This window comes from Onychomys torridus, chromosome 2, assembly GCF_903995425.1.
Source record: "Onychomys torridus chromosome 2, mOncTor1.1, whole genome shotgun sequence".
Classification (NCBI taxonomy): domain Eukaryota; kingdom Metazoa; phylum Chordata; class Mammalia; order Rodentia; family Cricetidae; genus Onychomys; species Onychomys torridus.
Genome location: NC_050444.1, coordinates 68,917,006 through 68,936,350, shown reverse-complemented (window position 1 = coordinate 68,936,350; position 19,345 = coordinate 68,917,006). Strand labels below are relative to the sequence as shown.

The following is a 19,345-nucleotide window of genomic DNA, read 5'->3' as shown; positions in this document are numbered from 1 at the left end:
GCAGATGAAACACTAAAGACATCAAATTTTTTTAATTAAGAAAATAATCAGAGCAGAAACAAATGAAATGGACTCTAAAAACCATAGAAAGAGCCGGGCGGTGGTGGCGCACACCTGTAATCCCAGCACTCGGGAGGCAGAGGCAGGTGGATCTCTGTGAGTTTGAGGCTAGCCTGGTCTACAGAGTTAGTCCAGGACAGGCTCCAAAGCTACAGAGAAACCCTGTCTCAAAAAAACAAAAACAAAAGCAAAAACAAAAACAAAAATAGAAAGCCAATGAAACAAATTTTTGAAAAGGTAAATTGAAAAGCATTTAGCTAGACTACAAAAGAAAGGCTCAGTAAATAAAATCAGAAATAGAGGAGTCATTATAAATTATGTTACAGAAATAAAATGGATAAGAGTGTAAGAAATAAAATGAAAAATGTGTCAACAAATTGATAACCTTAAAGAAATGAACAAATTTATAAAATGGAATCATGAATTAATAGAATTTTTGTTCCTGTAATGATGAACTTTGACCTGAAAATATAAGCTAAAATAAACTTTTTCTCCCCCAAGTTGCTTATGGTCATAGTGTTTTATCAAAGCAACAGAAAGCAAACTAGAACAATATCCCCCCCCCCAATTAAATCATTATGTCAACATGATATCTGCACTCCCACAATCCTACATTTACATCAGCTGAAAAATGAGTAAAGAAAATATGGCCTATATACCAGGAGTACTATTCACCTGTCAAAGGAGGGAAGTCTTGTCATTTGTAATAACTCCCATAGATAAGGGAGATATTAAGTGACATAGTGCAGGCACAGATGACAAATTACATGATCTTACTTTTTTTTTCCTTTTTTTGGAGCTGAGGATTGAACCCAGGGCCTTGTGCTTGCTAGGCAAGCGCTCTTCCACTGAGCTAAGTCCCCAGCCCGATCTTACTTTTTGAATAGGATGATCTTAGTGTATGAGAGTGAAATGGTGTTGAACTCAAAGACATGAGAGTAGAATGGTGCTTGCCCAAAGCAGGAAAGGAATTGAGAAAGGACCATGTTCAGAAGACTGGGGAAGGCTAGTCAGACTGGGTTAGTTAGCAGTCCTACCTTTGTGACAGGACATCTGCTATAATAAATACAAAACTACAGAAAAAGGGTTTATTTTAGCTAACGGTTTCAAAGAACTGTCCCCACCCCTTTCATTTATTCTTTTTATAGGCCAGTTTCTTACCAGAGTTTCTTTTTTTCTTGTTCACTTGCAACTCGTTGCAATGTAGACTATCAAATCTAACAGATGTTTCATCTCTACCTCATAGTCAGGCAGTCCTTTTTGTCTTCTTCATCTCTACCTTGTAGTCGAGTGCCCCCTTCTGCTTACACTACTCCCTACTTGATTATCATGATCATAAAGCTTTCCTTGTTTTTTTTTTTTTTCCTGCCCCTCTGTTAGGCCTATGTTAGGAATATGATATGTTCCAAACAGGTTCAGGTTTTGAATGCTTAGGTCCCAGGTGATGGCACTGTTTTGCAAAGTGTCAAGATTTTCAGACATGGGGCCTAGGTAGAGAAGTAAGTGCAGGATTGTACTCTTGAAGCTGACCAGAACCCCAGTCCGCTCCTTTCTCTGCTTCTTGTCTGTTAGGAGGTCATAACTTCTGATATCCACTCCTATCGTCATGACAGCTTCCTAAGTGCACAAGATCTAGTGGCCAGAGAGAAATGGATTACGTAATTTTAGTTCTCTTGGGTGGAAATCCTAAACATGATTAAGTGCTTGTGTGAAGAAGAGTCAAATGGAGTAAAGAGTGATTGAGATGGGGACGATGCTACTCCATGAAGCAAAGTAGAGATCATAAAGGAGATGAGAAAGAAAGGAAAGGGAATAATAGCCTTCTAACTCTGAAGGGGTTGGGGAGCAGGGTTTCTTTGTGGGTTGTTTGGAGATCCTGGTGGATTGCAGCAAAAGACTGTTGAAGTTCTTGGGTTTTTTGTTTGTTTGTTTTGGTTTGGTTTGGTTTTTCAAGACAGGGTTTCTCTGTGTAGCTTTGTGCCTTTCCTAGATCTCGCTCTGTAGACCAGGCTGGCTTCGAACTCACGAAGATCCGCCTGTCTCTGCCTCCCAAGTGCTGGGATTAAAGGCATGTGCTACCACAGCCTGGCGAAGTTCTTGTTTTTAACTGACAAGTAAGAGCACCTGTTGAGAGGGAGGAAATCAGGCAGTTGAGAGAACAAGACTGTTTTGGATTTAAAAGCAGAGCAGCTTACCTTGTAATCCATTTCTCTTAACATCCAGGCATGTTGAAAACAAACCTCATATCACATAGAGTGTGAGCATTTACTATTGGGTGAGATCTGGGCACCCTACCTAGTTGGGTGTCTTGTTTTACCCTTCCCCAAAGACTGCATGCTCAAGCTGAAAGATACTTTCAAAGAGAGAGAACACTGATTTCTGGGCTTTCTGGGAGCCCACAGGCAGTGTCTTAATCAGTGTTCTATTACTGTGAAGAGACACCATGACCACAGCAACTCTGACTTAACAAAATAAAAGCATTTAATTGAGGCTTGGTTATAGTTTCAGAGGTTTAGTTCATTGTCATCATGGCTGGGGGAGGGGGGTATGGCAGCATGTAGCAGACATGGTGCTGGAGAAGTAGCTGAGAGTTCTATATCTGGATCAGCAGGCAGAGAAAGAGTTAGCCACTGGGCCTGGCTTGAGTTTCTGACACCTCAAAGCCCACCCCCAGTGACACTTCCTCCAAGGCCACACCTGCTCCACACTTCCTCCAAGGTCACACCTCCTGATCCTTCTAAGTAGTGCTACTCCTGATGACTAAGCATTCAAATATATGAGATTCTGGGGGCCATTCTTACCCAAACCACCACAGGCAGTAACTGTGCTTAGCATTGAAATGCTCCCTGGCTATTGTGTCATTTTGATGAAATTCATCAGCACACCTCTCAGCTTCTAGGTGTGGGTAGATCTGAGGGTGTGTGTTCTTTTGATCTCTTCCAACTATAAAGTCTTAAGTTATTCTTGGAAATAGTCAACAACCAAACACCATGCCCAGCTTTTTTTTTTTTTTTTTAATTAAATTCCTGGGGATATTATATTGTGTTACATGTTGTGGGAGTCCTCTGAAGGATTCCAACTTGCTTAAGTCCTGTTCTACATTTCTGAAGTCAGATTAACACTGGAATTTGGAATCTCATTTTGGTGTCTGAGTCCTGGAGAACCCAAACAAGCACTAGCTATCATATTCCTTAAAAAAAAAATGCTTTAGTTTGTTTTTATTTATGTGTGTCTATCTGTGCCATCTGTGAGAGTGAATTACAGGTGGTTATAAGCTACTGGCTGTGGGTACTGGGAATCAACTCAGGTCTACTCTGAAGTGCAGCAAGAACTCCTAACTGTTGAGCCATCTCTCTAGCCCTGTGAGAATACTCTTTATCACCTCACCCAGACTTTTTATTTCTCAGCTGTAGCCTTCTGGACCAGAAATGGGCTGCTGGCTAAGTAGAGCTAATTAGTCATCTAGGAGCATAGCATGCCTTGGGGAGGAGGGGAAGGGAAAAAGTAAATCTGAGCCAATAGGAATCTTGAAAGAAACTTCACAATGAGAACTGGTCTTCTCTATACTGCAAGTGGCATACACCTTTAATCTCAGCACTCAGGAGGCAGAGGCAGGGAGATCTCTGAGTTTGAGGCCTGCCAGTCTATAGGGCTAGTTCCAGGACAGCCAATGTTACACAGAGAAACCCTGTTTCTTTCTTTCCCCTCCCATTTATCTATCTATCTATCTATCTATCTATCTACCCATTCATTCATTTATTTTTCTTTTATCAGCTTGATACAGTATAAATTCTTATTCTAATAGTGAAATGTTTGATTGAGGCTTGCCCAGTAATTGAGTAAAACCAAAACTTATTATAAGCCACAGTTATCCTAGGGTCTCCCCTGCTATATAACTTCCCTGGTTCTATGGGTTGCAGTCTGATTGATCTTTGCTTTATATCTAGAATCCACTTATGAGTGAGTACATACCATGTTTGTTTTTCTGGGTTTGGGTTACCTCACTCAGGATGTTATTTTCTAATTCTATCCATTTGCCTGCAAATTTCATGCTGTCATTGTTTTTCTCTGCTGAGTAGCACTCCATTGTGTATGAGTAGCACTCCATTGTGTATAAGTACCACATTTCTTAATCCATTCTTCAGTTGACAGGCATCTAGGTTGTTTCCAGGTTCTGGCTATTACAAATAATGCTGCTATGAACTTGGTTGAGCATGTGTCCTTGTGGTATGATTGAGCATTCCTTGGGTATATGCCCAAGAGTGGCTGTGTCTTGAGGTAGATCGATTCCCAATTTTCTGAGAAACCACCATACTGATTTCCACAGTGGTTTTACAAGTTTGCATTCCCACCAACAGTGGAGGAGTATTCCCTTTGCTCTGCATCCTCTCCAACATTGACTGTCATTAGTGTTTTTTATCTTAGCAGCCATTCTGACAGGTGTAAGGTGGTATCTCAGAGTTATTTTGATTTGCATTTCTCTGATGATTAAGGATGTTGAGCATTTCTTTAAATGTCTTTCAGCCATTTGTGATTCTTATTTTGAGAATTCTGTTTAGCTCTTTAGCCGATTTTTTAAATTGGATTGTTCAGTATTTTGATGTCTAGTTTCTTGAGTTCTTTATGTACTTTGGAGATCAGTCCTCTGTCAGATGTGGGGTTGGTGAAGGTCTTTTCCCATTCTGTAGGCTTTTTGTCTTATTGACTGTGTCTTTTGCCCTACAAAACCTTCTCAGTTTCAAGAGGTCCCATTTATTAATTGTTGTGCTCAGTGTCTGTGTTCCTTGGTGCTTGCTATATTTAGGAATTGATCTCCTGTGCCATTTCGTTCAAGAGTACTTTCTACTTTCTCTTCTATTAAGTTTAGTGTAACTGGATTTATGTTAAAGTCTTTGATCCACATGGTGACAGATAATGGATCTTTTGTAATCTTTTACATATTGACATCCAGTTATGCCAACACCATTTTTTGAAGATACTTCCCCCCCCCCCATTTTTTAATTTTGGCTTCTTTGTCAAAAATCAGGTGTTCATATGTGCATGGATTAATGTCAGGGTCTTCAATTTGATTCCATTGGTCTGTATGTCGGTTTTTATATCAGTACCAAGCTGTTTTTATTACTATAGCTCTATAGTAGAGCTTGATGTTAGGGATGGTGATGCCTCCAGTGGTTGCTTTATTATACAGGATTCTTTTAGCTATCCTGGGTCTTTTGTTTTTCCATATGATGTTGAGTATTTTTCAAAGTCTATGAAGAATTGTGTTGGGATTTTGATGGGGATTGCATTGACTCTATAGATTGGAGAAACCCTGTTTCAAAAAAACAAAAATATCACCTCATTTGAAGCTCTGTGAAATAATTCACCTCTTTAATTTCTCCTTTAGGTGTGCAATTTCCCCTTCCTGCTAACATGGTTTTAATTGGGAGGTGGAACGTGCTGTAAGAGTTAAGTGCTAAGCCTATGTGATGCTAGTGTTACACCAATAAAGCATGCAGCAAGGTGAATCTGACACATTTAATGGCGGGCATAATTGTTATTGTGCTGCCTGGTAATTAAGGCTGAAGTGATAAGCAGTTTCCATAAATGACTGTTCTTGCTATTACTTAATAACTCAGCATTCCTGGAGTCATCTGGTGGAGGTGTGAGTGCAGTAAGAAAAGAGAAGTCAGAGACTGCCAGAGGTGGATACTGCCAGTAGAATACTCATCTTCTTTTCAGAGAAATTGAATCTTCCTGAAGTAAAATGACTTGCTAGACCACACAGATAACTAGTAGCAAAACTAAGATTTATATCAAGTCTATTGGATCCTAGAGTCCCAGCTCACAGTACTATATGCAAACAGTGACAGTCCCGGTAACTAAAAAGCAATGGAAATGCTGGTGTTTGAAGAGCCAGTGCTTCCCAGTGACAAAACTAGATCACAGTTCTATGAGCCTTGGCTTGAAAGGAATAGATCTTATATGAAGATGGAAGAGTAGAGATAATTTCAAGACCCAGGTCAAAATATTGTACTGTTCTGCAGCCTGAGAAAAATCGTATAAAACTGTTCAAGGATTGTGAAGAAAACTTAACTGTCTTTCGGCTGAAGAGACGGTTCATTGGTTAAGAGCACTTGCTGATCTTTCTTCCAGAGAACATGAGTTTGAGTCTCAGAACCCATAACTCATGGCTCCCACCTGCCTCTGCCTTCAGCTCCAGGAGATCTCATGCCTACTTCTACCTTTGTGGGTGCCTTCAGACACATGCACTTAGGCATATTCACACATACACATAGAAAACTGGTCATCTTTAAAACTGTAGTCAGTGAATATTTTCCCTAAACTGTCTGAGGTTTCAGGTGACAGGAAAACAGCAGCTAGACAGATTGCAGGACATTCCTTGCAGACTTTGGTTACTTACTGCCATATCCACCCCAAATGGAGTCAGTTACTCTGATGATGATGATGTCCCAACTCTGGGCTCCATGTTATTTCTCCCCAAACACCAAATCACTATAAATTAGTATTGTAATTCCTTAAGCTCAGGTGACTCTCATTTTGTCAGGAAGGAGCGGTGCAAGCAAAGTAGCACATGGAGCAATATAAAGCAAGGCATAGAGGAAGGTGTCCACTGATACAGAACTATCTAGAGCTGTTCTCTTAACAAGTGATCCATCTCCTAATCTTGGAAGGTGTAAGTTAGAACAGCGTAGAGGTTCAAAGAATTCAGAAGGCTATCCAGGAGAAGCTATTGCTAGGTTATCACTAATGTCTGTTTTGAGAGTCTATGCAATCTTACTATCTAGGGGCCTCCCTATGAATTTTGAAGTGAGGAAGAATGTGATTATTGATGGAACTAGCGCACTCCCTCTCCCCTTTCCTCGTGTTCCTGTGTGCTGGGCAAATGGTGCATCAGTAAACTGCACTGTTAGCCCCTTTCTCCTTTTTAACTCACAGTGTTGGCTAGGATTTGTGGTTCTCCTGCCCCAGCCTCCCAGCTGGGAGTACAGGCATGTTGCACCATGCCCAGCCTGATAGAACTTCTTAAAGGGCACATTTTGTTTATCCAATACTGGTTTATTTGTGTGTGTGTGTGTGTGTGTGTGTGTGTGTGTTGTGGAGCTGAGGATCGAACCCAGGGCCTTTCACTTGCACTCTACAACTGAGCTAAATCCCCAAACCCAATACTGTTTTTATTATTATCCCTTGATACCAAGTTGACTGGTTGGTGTCTTAGGGTTTTATTGCTGTGAAGAGACACCATGACCACAGCAACTCTTATAAAAGAAAACATTTAATTGGGGGTGGCTCACAGTTTCAGAGGTTCAGTCCATTATCCTCCTGGCGATATGCAGGGAGATGTGGTGGTGGAGAAGGAGCTGAGATCTCTGTATCCTGATCCATAGGTAGCAGAGGCAACTGTGACACTGGGCATAGCGTGAGCATAGGAGACCTCAAAGCCAACCCCCAAAGTGACACACTTCCTCCAACAAGGCCACACCACCTCATAGTGCCACTCCCTGGCCAGGGTGTGGTGGGGTGGGTGGGTACCACAGCTGGAATTTCATACCAAGAAAGAATTCCCTCTCATGGAAAATTAACTTAGAATCCATCATAGATCTAAGTAGAAAACATAAGCAGGAACATCCTTAAGAATCAGGGGAAGACAAAGTTCTGAGAGCATCAAAAACACTTAGAAAAAAATGATAAATTGGTTTCATCAAGTTATAAACCTTTGTTCTGTGAATGATGGTGTTAAAACATAAACAAGATACAGAGATGTTAGGACACAAGCAAGGTGCCCAGGGTCATAATATAGTCAGCAAATGCAAATTAACATCACAGAAAGATGCTGCTCTGTGTCCTTCAGCTGCCAGAGGAAATAGCTACAATGCCCTGCCTTCACAAGCATGTAGATCAGCTAGTCTGGTGGCACACTGGTCATTTTGACAGTTTCTTTGTTAAGTTAAGCATCTATGTAGTGTCTGACCCAATAATGTCTTTTCTAGAAAATAAAGTTCACACAGAAATCTGTGCACATGGGTTTGTTGTAGTGTTTCTGATCCCCCAAATCCTGACAGAATCCAAATGAATAGACTTTTATATTCCTCAGGGGAATAGTATTTGGCAGTTAATAGATGACATATAAGGTAAATGAATGTCAAATGTATATTAACATGAAAAAAACATCCTGTGAGTACATGTATTAGTGTATGTATGAATAGGATCAGCAAACACATGAGTGGTTGCCGGGGATTAGGAGGAAAGGAAGGTCCAACTGCAGAGAAGTGCTGGGGATCTTACCTGGTTTGCGGAGGTGGTAAGAAGATGCTGTATATTTGTTAAAACTTAGAGAATTTAGCTGGGCGTAGTGGTGTACACCTTTTATCCCAGCTCTCAGGAGCCAGAGGCAGGTAGATGTCTGAGTTCAAGGCTAGCCTGGTCTACAGAGTAAGTTCCAGGACAGCCAGGACTACACAGAGAAACCCTGTCTCAAAAAATCAAACCAAACCAAAACCAAAACCAAACAAACAAAAAGTAACACCATGACTCAGCAGTAATTCAGCATTTGCTGACAGGCAGAGGCAGACAGATCTGTGAGTTTCAGACCAGCCCAGCTACATGCTGAGACTGTCTCAAAAACAACAAAACAAGTTACAGAGCTTAAGTTTAAAAAGAAAGCAATTATCTATTATGCATCAGTCTTTGAAAATAATAAACCTAGTTTCTTCCTTGTGGTATACTTGTCAGAGGGTGGTCACAGTTGACTGGTTTTGTATATGTATGTTTCACTGTGTCTAAAAATAAATCATTGTAAATAAGTTTAGTGGATGGAAGAGACTTAGTGCTCCACACTTAGTGTTCCAATTAAGAAAATTAGAGCCTGAAATAAAAGTAGGATTTATTTATTGTGCCCTTCTTCTTGCAGATTGCCATGCTGTCTATTCTCTAATAATTTATTGATCATTCACTGATTGTCTCTTCCTAATAATGGCTGATGGTTTCTGAGCACATGCCAGCTAAGAGTTTTTCCATAATCCATCTGCTTCACAATGTCGTCCAAGTCCACCCTCCTCCCTGGCCTTTGCTTTATGCTCACAATTCTTTCTTCCCTCTTGTCTCATGACAAGGGGAAAATTCTGGTCAGTGAAAAGCCTGTCTTGAGTATTCTCAATTGTCACATTTAGGATTTACTCATTCATAAACTATTCCTTGACTAGCAGTAGTTCTAATGGTCTTAGGAATTTGTAAACAAACCAGCAGCATTATCTCAGGTGTGATAAAACATTCCAAGTCTGTGGCTTGAATTTTATACTTCAGCACTTTGCTGTGGGGTGACAGATGATGATGTCAGAAGCAATGTAAATTGATCTCCTCTCAGTGTTTATCTCTGCTGTATGTGTAATTGCTTTTGCATCAGAGAATCTTTGCAAGGCGTTCTGTCAATACAGCTACCTGACAGTCATTTGTATTTGTAAACTGTGCATTTGGCACCTGCTGGTCTCTATTGCATTGGAGCTAGTGGGGAGCCAGCATAGTGTACAATGAAGTTATTGGTTGGTACAGCTCAGTGGGAGTTATTGAAAGTGGAAAACAAAACAAAACAACCAAAACAGCACTTCTAGGAGGTCCTCAGGATAGAATTTAAAAAGGAAAAATAAAAACTGATAATTTTAACAGACTAGCTATTTTTTGCTATGAAAACAAAACAAAAATATTAAAAAGTCAGTCTGTTATACTCTAGGAACTAAAGTAGGTATGGAAGTACATTTTAATTTTTGTAATAGATACAAAAAACAATAAGTTTCTATTTGAAGTATATAATGTTGTTCCAAAGCACCAAAATCTCCATAAAAGGCAGGCAGTTCATGTGCACAGAAGTATAAATTAAGCAATGAAAACATTCAATTTGTCAAGAAATGTAAAATAAAATTCTACTATCTGTTACTTATCAAATTAGCAAATCAACTTCAGTTTTTAAAAAAATCACATTGGCAAAGAATTTAGAGTGCAAATCAATGAATAGCAAAAAGTGATTGGCCTTATAGGTATCATTTGTTCCTACTTAATTGGATGCAAGTCAAGGAAATAATTCCAAATATGGTCTACCTTGTAAGTCTGCCTTGCTCCACATAGTCTGGACCACCTCAGAAGAGGACTGTACTTCAGGGGATAGGATCCACAGGCTCATCCTGGGTTCAAATGCTTGGAGACACTGAGTGGTGCTTACTAGTGCTCCGGTTATAAAACAGTACTTTTATGTGATTACCCTCTTATGTCTTTTTCCCCTTTGAATCCCAACATTTTTAGTGTGGATTTGAAGGATATAGGATTTTGTTTTGTTTTGTTTTATGTATATGTGTGTGTGCTGCTAAAAATACATGAATTCTCTCTCTCTCTCTCTCTCTCTCTCTCTCTCTCTCACTCACTCTCTCTCTCACTCACTCACACACACGTATCTAAAGGATAGTAAAACACATCTGGAATGCAGCATCTTGATAGCATCGCCTTTGTTAATGATTAGTGTAGTAAAATTTCTGTGGAACAAATTCAATGATTAAAACATAGGGGCTGAGGAAGTAGTTCAGCAGTTGAGAGCCCTGACTGCTCTTGCAGAGAACTCAGCTGATTTCCAGCACCTGATGGCTCCCAACCATCTGTAATTTCACTTCCAAGCGATCTGATACCTCTTCTAGCCTCTGCAGACCAGGCACTAGTACTGGTACACACATGTAGGCATTTACGCATATACATAAAATAAAAACTAAGAAATTAGAACCCTAAACTAGTATCTAGTTGCCTGTAGTCGTTGTGGTAGAATTGGTAGGATATAGTAAAATACTTCTTTACAGCACAATGAAGTTAATAAACTAGTGGTCAGCCAGTGTTGGCTGTTGAAGCTAACTAATTATTTGCCTTTGTTTTCAGAATTCCTGGAAAACTCAAACAGTTTGTATTTGACCTGCATTCTGGAAAACTGCACAGAGAATTCCATCATGGACCTGACCCAACTGATACAGCCCCAGGAGAGGTAGGACTTAGGTGTTTGCCATTGGAAATCTTCTGTTGAGATGGCCTCAGAGTGGACCTGAGCTAGAGTTTTAGCTCCTGATACCATTGTAGAAATCCTGAACTGACGACAACATATTCAAGTTATGCTCCTTTAAAGTTACTTTTGAAAATGTTAGGCCTCCAGAAAAGTTGTAGAGTGTTGTATCTAATTTCTCAATCATCTGAACTTGAGTAGTCTGAATATGATTTCTGTGGAACATGGCTATACAGAGTTAAGTACTGTTAGCTTCAGAGAGAAGGAAGAAGTAGGACTTGGGAGAGTAGATGAGCAAATAAGTCAGTGGATTCCAGTGGTTGTTCCAGCTTGCTTTTGTGGCTGGACATACACCCTCACTATAAAGAAAGTCATGATTTCTTATTTCCCTCATCCATTCTAAGAACCTTCACAGATGCAGTATTGATAATGCTTAAAACTTAGGATGAAATCCAGCTTTCTCATTTGATGTTTGAATGCTTAACAACTATTCATCAATATTTTATATAATTGCTTTTATTCACATACAAATTCTCAATGGAAATGTTACTATATAGATTGATGAATAATAATAGGTAGATGGGGTCTCAGAATGGATGGATACATGGATTTTAAAGCCTGAGAATTTTACTATTTCTACTTTGTAACCTTTGTTACAAGTAATTTGTATGTCCATCCTTTTTGAAAGTTCCATTTGCATGTTGATGTGTTATTATTTATATCAAATCTTTTATGACCATGAAACTAAGAGGGAGATATAGATTAAACCCCTTGTTTTATAGGCCAGAACTTAAGTCTACTACTTTGTCCAAAGAACTTGTATTTATTAAACAAAAAGAAAAACTAAATTTTTCCTTACCTTATTTGGGAGTCAGATTAGATTCAAAGTCAAGAGTTCTCATGAGAAGCTGATAAATATGCTTTATTTGAAAAATGAGGTCAGATTTTTTTCTTTGATCATTAAGCTACTATTAAAGGGGGGGGGGGTTCTGCTAGTGACAATAATCCAAAGGTAATTATTTTCTTCAGTCCACAAAGCCTGCTCATTACTCTATACCAGTGTTCTCAACCTTCCTCATGCTGCAGCCCCTTAATATAGTTCCCTCATGTTGTGTTGTGGTGACCCTTGACCATAAAATTATTTTCGCTGCTACTTCACAACTGTAATTTTGCTACTGTTATGAATAATAATGTAGATATCTTATATGCAGAGTGGTCTTAGGTGGTCCTTGTGAAAGGATCATCCAATATCACCACCCCCAGGTTGTGACCTACAGTTTGAAAACCACTGCTCTATATACTAAGGAAAAAACCTATATCTATTTACCATATTGTATTGTTTAGATTTGTTTCACTTTCTCCCTTAGACAGTGTTTTATTTATCCATGTGTTTTAGTTACATTTTTGTACTAAAACCAACTGGGTACAAGATACTGTGTTTACAGTAATATAATTTCAGCTTGCACATGTATTTCAGCAGAAAATACTTACTGAGGAAGTAGAGCCTGGCAAAGTCAAATAGAGGCATCATCTATCTCTGTTCTCATGGGTGCACACTAATCTATGTTAGACTGTCCGGTGTGTGCCATGCGCTGTCTGTTGTAGGGACTGTCCCATGGCGAAGCTTGCTCTTGAGACGCTCGCAGTGTGACAGTAAGACGCAGACAGTGCTGCTCTTCTTCAGAGGCACTTGATAGTCTCACCGTGTCTTCTCTACTTTGGGCACTCAAGTATTACAGAGGTGTATTACAGCACTGAGCGCTTCTCTTCATCTCAACCAAGCTTTACTGATTTCTGGAATTGAGAGTGTTGATTAACAGCAGGTTTATTAACAGAGTAGGGATCATTTGTATCAAGGCAATCCCTCTTAGCATTCATTTGTGAAAGTGAAGGGTTAGTGCCAAACTAGGTTATGCCTCCTCTATAGGGTTCTCTAGGAAGCACTGCATACTTGGTGTTTTGTCAGTGACAGTGACAGGCCGAGTCAGTGGCCTTGTGGCTGCCATGTCCTGAACAGAGTAGGGGCATTTATGCGAGGAAACAAGATCGCAAACTTACCTCTTGACTTTGGCATAAACTTTTTCTCTTATTTATTAATGAGCAATTAATTATAAGGCCACTGCCAGTCATGTAATAGTAAAGTATGATAACTCCCTAACACATTTTGGTACGAAGATTCTTTTCTTTCTTTTGTAGCAAGACCAGGATGTAGCGAGCAGTCCTCCAGAAAGCTCCTTCCAGAAGCTGGCGCCCAGCGAATATAGGTATACTTTATTGAGAGATCGAGATGAGCTGTAAAAACTCAAGAACACTGCAGGCCCTTCAACAGCAGCATTGGCATATGTGGTGGAAATAGTAAACCTATATTTTCATAATTCTATGTGTATTTTTATTTTGAATAAACTGAAAGAAGTTTTGAGTTTTTAATTTTTTCCTCCCCCTGACTCAAATGCATTGTCATCTAATACAGCCTCTTTTTTTAAAAATCTGCTAGGGTTTAAAAAAATACAATAAAAACCAGAGGCCTATCTCCACTTTAAATCTGTCCTGTACCGTTTTTATAATGCAAGTGGAAGGTGGTATTACCAGGGCGTCCCAGTAACTTGCACTCCACTGCCAAGGCAGAGAATCCGGCCTGCTCCTGTGTCGTGTGTGCTTCTGTTTTCTCCTTTTCACAGATCCTTATTGTCACAGTCGGAAAGCTAAGGGGATATAGACTCTAAAGACCTAAGAGTTGCACACTGGATACTGTGTTGTACAGATTGGTTGGGCATTGCTTATGAAAATTCCATAATGGTTCTTCTTGGATTCCTAATGTGTAACTTAAACATACTATGAAGAGGAGGAAAGCCATAAGCCAGAGCATTTGACAGAAATTGTCCTTATGAATTAAGAAAGAAAAAGTGGAAGTATTATTAACTTTCTGTGTTTGTCTGAGAAACCGGCATATGGATGGCATTTAAAATTTTGAACGACTTAACCCTGCAATCAGGAAAGTAGAGACACAGTGGAGCAGGTTACTAGTGTTGAACTAGAAATGTTTAAGGTTCTTTCTGTCTAGAAATTTCCATTTTTCAAAGGAAAACTGTATTTCAATTATTGTAAGCCTCCTTCGGTCTTTTGTAGTTTTGCTATAGTTACGTAGAGCAAAGACAAAGATGTTAAGGAACATAACGTTTTAAATTCTTCTCCCATTTTCAACTATTGTGAATTGTTAGGAGGGCCTTCCCCCTCTGGCTTCTCAGATTTCCCACACCTGCCGTGTGCAGTCAGAAGGTCCCTGCCAGGCCTCAGTACTGCCAGGGATAAAAGCAGAGGGAGAAGACCCTCCACATTATATCAGGAATCCCATCGCCAGAGGTCATTCAGGCTCAAAACTGGCTTTCCTCGGGGCCTGGGTGTGGTGCTATAGGCCAAGGGTCATTTATTCTTGGGATATAAGTCAGTCCCAGTTTGGGGAGATATTATTTTTAAGCTTCAAAGGTTGACATGTGCCATTATATGTAGTGTGTGATATATGTAACATCTTCCAATCCTTTGAAAATAAAATGAATATTTATAATGGATATTTAATAACTGTTATTTTTAAAAATCAGCTTCTAGTTCTTAATTATGCATGACTTTGTCCATAGTTTTTGTAGTTTTATTCAGAATAATAAATATTAATGAGGTTATAAGGGCATGTTTAGAATATGTCACCAGATTGTGGCTAGAAAACTAGGACAGAGCTTTCTGGAAGCTGGCCTTTATTCTGTCACTTTATTGCTTTTAGTCAGTGTCTTGAATATGATGACCGTTGTTGTTTTCAGTGATGAGACTGACCTGACTGAAGGGCTCAGTGAAAACTCACGGGTACACAGCAAGGTCAAAAGAGCACCAAAACCCAGCTGGATAAATGGTGATCCTGTGATTGGGTTTGAAAAATAATAAAAGATACAAACACTGGGTTGCAGACAGCATGCTCATTGAGAATAGTCATCCGAGAGAAAGCCCTAAGGAGCAAGCACATCTTCAGGGTGCCCTACAACAGCAAAGGCAAAGGTGCAGTCTAAAGTGAAAGACGTGCGGCTTTATGTAGCTTCAGACATAGCCGGACTTGGGCTATAGCCCTGCCACTGTCTTCTCTGGGTGGTGAAGGCATTAGGGGCAGTGGTTCTGGCTACCAGTTTGGACACTTAAGTAGTCATCTTCAAGTGTTTATTGAAAAAATGAGAAACAAAGTGGCCTTGAGTGATTTTTATACCATGAAAAGTGCTCAGCACTCAACAGGACTTGATGCCAGTTTATAAAAGTTCTTCACAAGTTCAAGTGTACCCCATGAAGAGAATTTAGGGTAATAAAATGTTTTAAAACATAACTATCAAGACTGTTTTTAGACAGGCATGGTAGCACCATCTTTAATCCCAGCACTCAGGAGACAGGTAGGGAGATCTCTGTGAATTAGAGACCAGCCTGGTTAGAGTGAGTTCCAGGACAGCCAGCGCTACACAGAGAAACCTTGTCTTAGAGAAAACGTGGGTGAGAGTAGTCCAGATATTTGAAGGGTTGGCATTGTCTGTCCAGATCCCACGGTTGAATTAGGATTGGGTCATGGGGCAGATATCAGCTGGCAGTTACTCAGAGTAAGGGTTTTGGTGCTGTAACATTTTACTTAAAAGTTGCTTCTAGTTTGTCAGGTCAGTGACTCGATGACCTTTTGTAGCAAGCAATTCCAGATTAAACAGGAGAAAGTAGAGGTAATGTGCCTGGCGTAGAAGCACTGAGTTCCAAAAATTCCATTGAAGTTATGCTGGAGTTTTAAAAGATGAATACCTGAAAGAGGATTTGTCATGGATATAATAATGTGAAACAGCATCATGTACTAGGAAAGAGGACTTTTGGGAAAGCTGACTCACTGGAGGCTGGGTAAAGTGAGCACGTGGCACAGGATCCCAAGTGAGGGGATTACCCTCTACTTTGGGTCCTGGGGATTCATAGTTGAGAATGGATACTACAGAAGCAGGTCTCCAACTTTACCATTCCGCCTAAACTATAAGTCAGTGCTAAAGATGTTGCCTCGCTGTTCTCAGTCTGCACTGAGCCTTAGGCTTCTCAGCTAGAACTAGAAAGGATGCCAGATTGCACTGAAGAATGGGCGAATAAGAACCAGAAGCCAGACTTCCTGCTCCTCTGCCTAGGTGATGAAACAGGACATTCACTGTCCTCTGACCTCCGTTTACATGTGCATGCATGCACACACACAAGCATGACAGGTTTAAATGAATGTATAAGGTAGAGAATGATAATTGGATGTGTCTTGTGGAGAACTTACTGGTGAGGTCAGTTTGTCAGGGGTTGTGTGCCAGAAGAAAGGGAGCTGGCATGATAAAGGCTGCCAAGGGACATGTGATACAAAACAGTGTTTGGAATGGGAATGCTCAGGATGAACTCAAGAGAAGTGCTAATGTTGCCAAAAACCTTTCAAAAAATGCATCAAGGCAAAAAGAATGGGTAATGGATTGATAATCAGGAAACCAGAACAACTCAACTTTTTTGACATAGTCTGCTTGGCCAAAAGTAAAATGACATAAAATTTAAATGCACACACACAAACAGAAAACCTGCCACTTTAAATTCTTTTAAGGCTTTTGGCCTATAATTTGTATCACACAGCAGTGCTCTCTCTCTCTCTATTAACAACTATTTGGACAGTCTGAGAAACCAGGATACATGGTTAGTTGGATATAGTATTCAGTTTTGAAAATGACTGTAGTTCGTGGCATTTAGCTGCTTTGCTGGTAAAGTGGTATGAACAAAATGAAATGCCAGTTGTCTGTGTTGGGGAAGATTTAGGTAGTTCTCAGAGCCTGAGGAGAAGCTACTCCAGGATCACCCTGGCCATAATGACTTAAGTAGTCAGAAAACAGTGTGGTAGGACCTCTGCTTAGCAACTTTTTTAGCTGTATGTGAAATTTTGTATGTATTTCCAAATAATAAAACTATATTTGTAAAATACTTACATTTGCGACTTTTTCCTATTTCATAAATACTGCATTATGACTGTTTTACTGGGAATCTAGATGATCAGAGCCACTGGCTTTTCCAGACCATGTCATGCTTGACTCGATTTGATGGGTACCTGGGAGTTCATGTGCATGTAACTCAAACCCAGCCTTCAGTTGATGTGTCCAGGTATTCTCAAGAACACTGGGAAAGGCACAACTGTCCTTAGACAATGGAGGACCCTGCTTCAAATTGCTTCTCTAAAGTCTCACCCTCCATCCACATACACACACACCCTGTCTAGCAAATTCTACCTAGTCAATGTGTATAGGGCAAGTGTCATCTTGCCCTGGTTAGTTGGTTTATACAAGTTAGAGTCATCTGGGAAGAGGAACTTCAATTGAGAAAATGCCTCTATCAGATTGGCCTGTAGGAGCTTTCTTGATTAGTGATTGATTTGGGGGGGCCCAGCCCACTGTGGGTGGTGCCACCCTTTGACAGGTGGTCCTGGGTTGTATAAGAAAACAAGCCAGTAAGCACCATTCCTTCATTGCTTCTGATTCAGTTCCTGCCTCTGGGTTTCTGCCTCAGGTTCCTTTCATAATGGACTATAAACTATAAGCTAAAATACATAAACTCTCTCCTCCCCAGGTTGGTTTTGGTTGTGGAATTTTATCCCAGCAATAGAAAGCAAGCTCAGATGCATCTCCTGTATCCTTGTAGTCCGTTGTATACTCTGTATACAGTTGGGAGTACATGCATTCCCCTTATTTCCATGTGCATTATAAGGGAAGGAGGAGAGCCATCTCTCTATTTCAGCCACTTGATACACTAGAAGAACTCAGCAGGCCTCTGATGGGAAACAAGCAAGCAAACAAAGGCGTCAACGACAAGAAATGGTCCCTATAGCTGCAGTGCATTCTGATGGCAAGTCTCTATCTCAGTTATCTGGTTTTGTCAGTTTTACAAATATCCCACAATGAATCAGTCACCTTCAGTCTTACCTGCTAAGTCAGCTTTGCGCTCCAAAGGCTGCCAGAATTTATTTATTTAAAGGTTCACAGTGCCCACCAAGCTAGAGGTGTGGAACTATCAGAATGGTTGCTGTCATGGCAACAGTCTCGGGTACTGGGAATTAGTAACTCCACATTTCCTGTAAGTTAGATCTGACCCCAATTTAGTCAACCATCTTTTAGGCAAGAATTATTTGACAAAACTGCTTTATCATTCAGTAAGCACAAACTGTTTCCAGACTAAAGATTCAGCATTTAATAACCTGCCCCCTCCCATTATGAAGCGGAAAGTTGAATGAAGTGACAAAATGGTAAAAAGGTGGCTATAATTGCACATATAATTTCTATGGTCTGAGCCACAGAAAATGGAACCACCTTAGACTCCACACAGAAAAGGCGCACTTCTATACCCATATTAGGGTCCTCTGCTCCAGGAACATTGGCATTATCAGATGCTATTGTTACTACTTCTTACTGTAACGGTAAGTATTGCTGGGTATTGACTGACCTATTGTTTCTCCAAACTCATCCATTTGTATCAAAGATCATCCAGTAGTCCTTATGTGATGGACCCTGTGTATTTAATGAGGACAGGAAGTTTATGTCTACTCTTGGTGCCCTATGGTAGACTTACGGAGGTAGGAATAAACTCATTTTGGAAGATGATTGGTGTTTTTCCTTGCTCTAATCACTACCCAGGAAGGAAAACTAAACATGGCATTGCTGGCAACACACAGGAAAAGGGGGCATCATAATGAGCCTGATGTTCTGATTTAAGACAGGCTATGTCAGACATTCTGTAAGTCAAAGGGAAATGTCCTGGTCATTTGAGACTGAACAGGAGCTTATGTAATAATTTTCTAAGCCAGCAGATATAAATGAAGATCTAAGATCACTCTATTCCTAATCAAACGTTACACATTTTCATTTTAGGGTATCACTCTTGATAAAGATAAATGACTATCAGGCATCTATCAGTCACAACCCAACCCTCTTTATCAGTAATTATGTCTTTTAAAATCACTTAATAAAGTATTGCTGGTTTCCCAATGAAATTGAGAAAATCACTAGGATATACCTTAAAAACAGATACTTTACTAAATTGGAAGGTGAAGCAGATAAATTTCTAAATGCATATGATCTATTCAAACTGAGATAAGATAAACAGTAAGATGGAAATAATAAAAAATTTCCTAACCTGAGAAAGCTGACCTCCATAACAAAAGTTCCAAAATCCTGGAGAAGGCAGGAGTGCTGGTGC

At 40.0% G+C, this 19,345-nt stretch overlaps 1 protein-coding gene across 1 annotated transcript in view; it reads left to right on the top strand.

Annotated features, from left to right (window-relative positions):
* Erp44 (endoplasmic reticulum protein 44) overlaps window positions 1–14,655 on the top strand; it is a 97,428-nt gene extending 82,773 nt beyond the window's left edge. The window contains exons 11-12 of the mRNA XM_036178599.1: window positions 10,972–11,074; window positions 13,286–14,655. Coding sequence (XP_036034492.1) covers window positions 10,972–11,074; window positions 13,286–13,387 — 205 coding nt within the window. The 3' untranslated portion in view covers window positions 13,388–14,655. The remainder of the gene's footprint in view (window positions 1–10,971; window positions 11,075–13,285) is intronic.
* The last annotated feature ends 4,690 nt before the right edge of the window (window positions 14,656–19,345 follow it).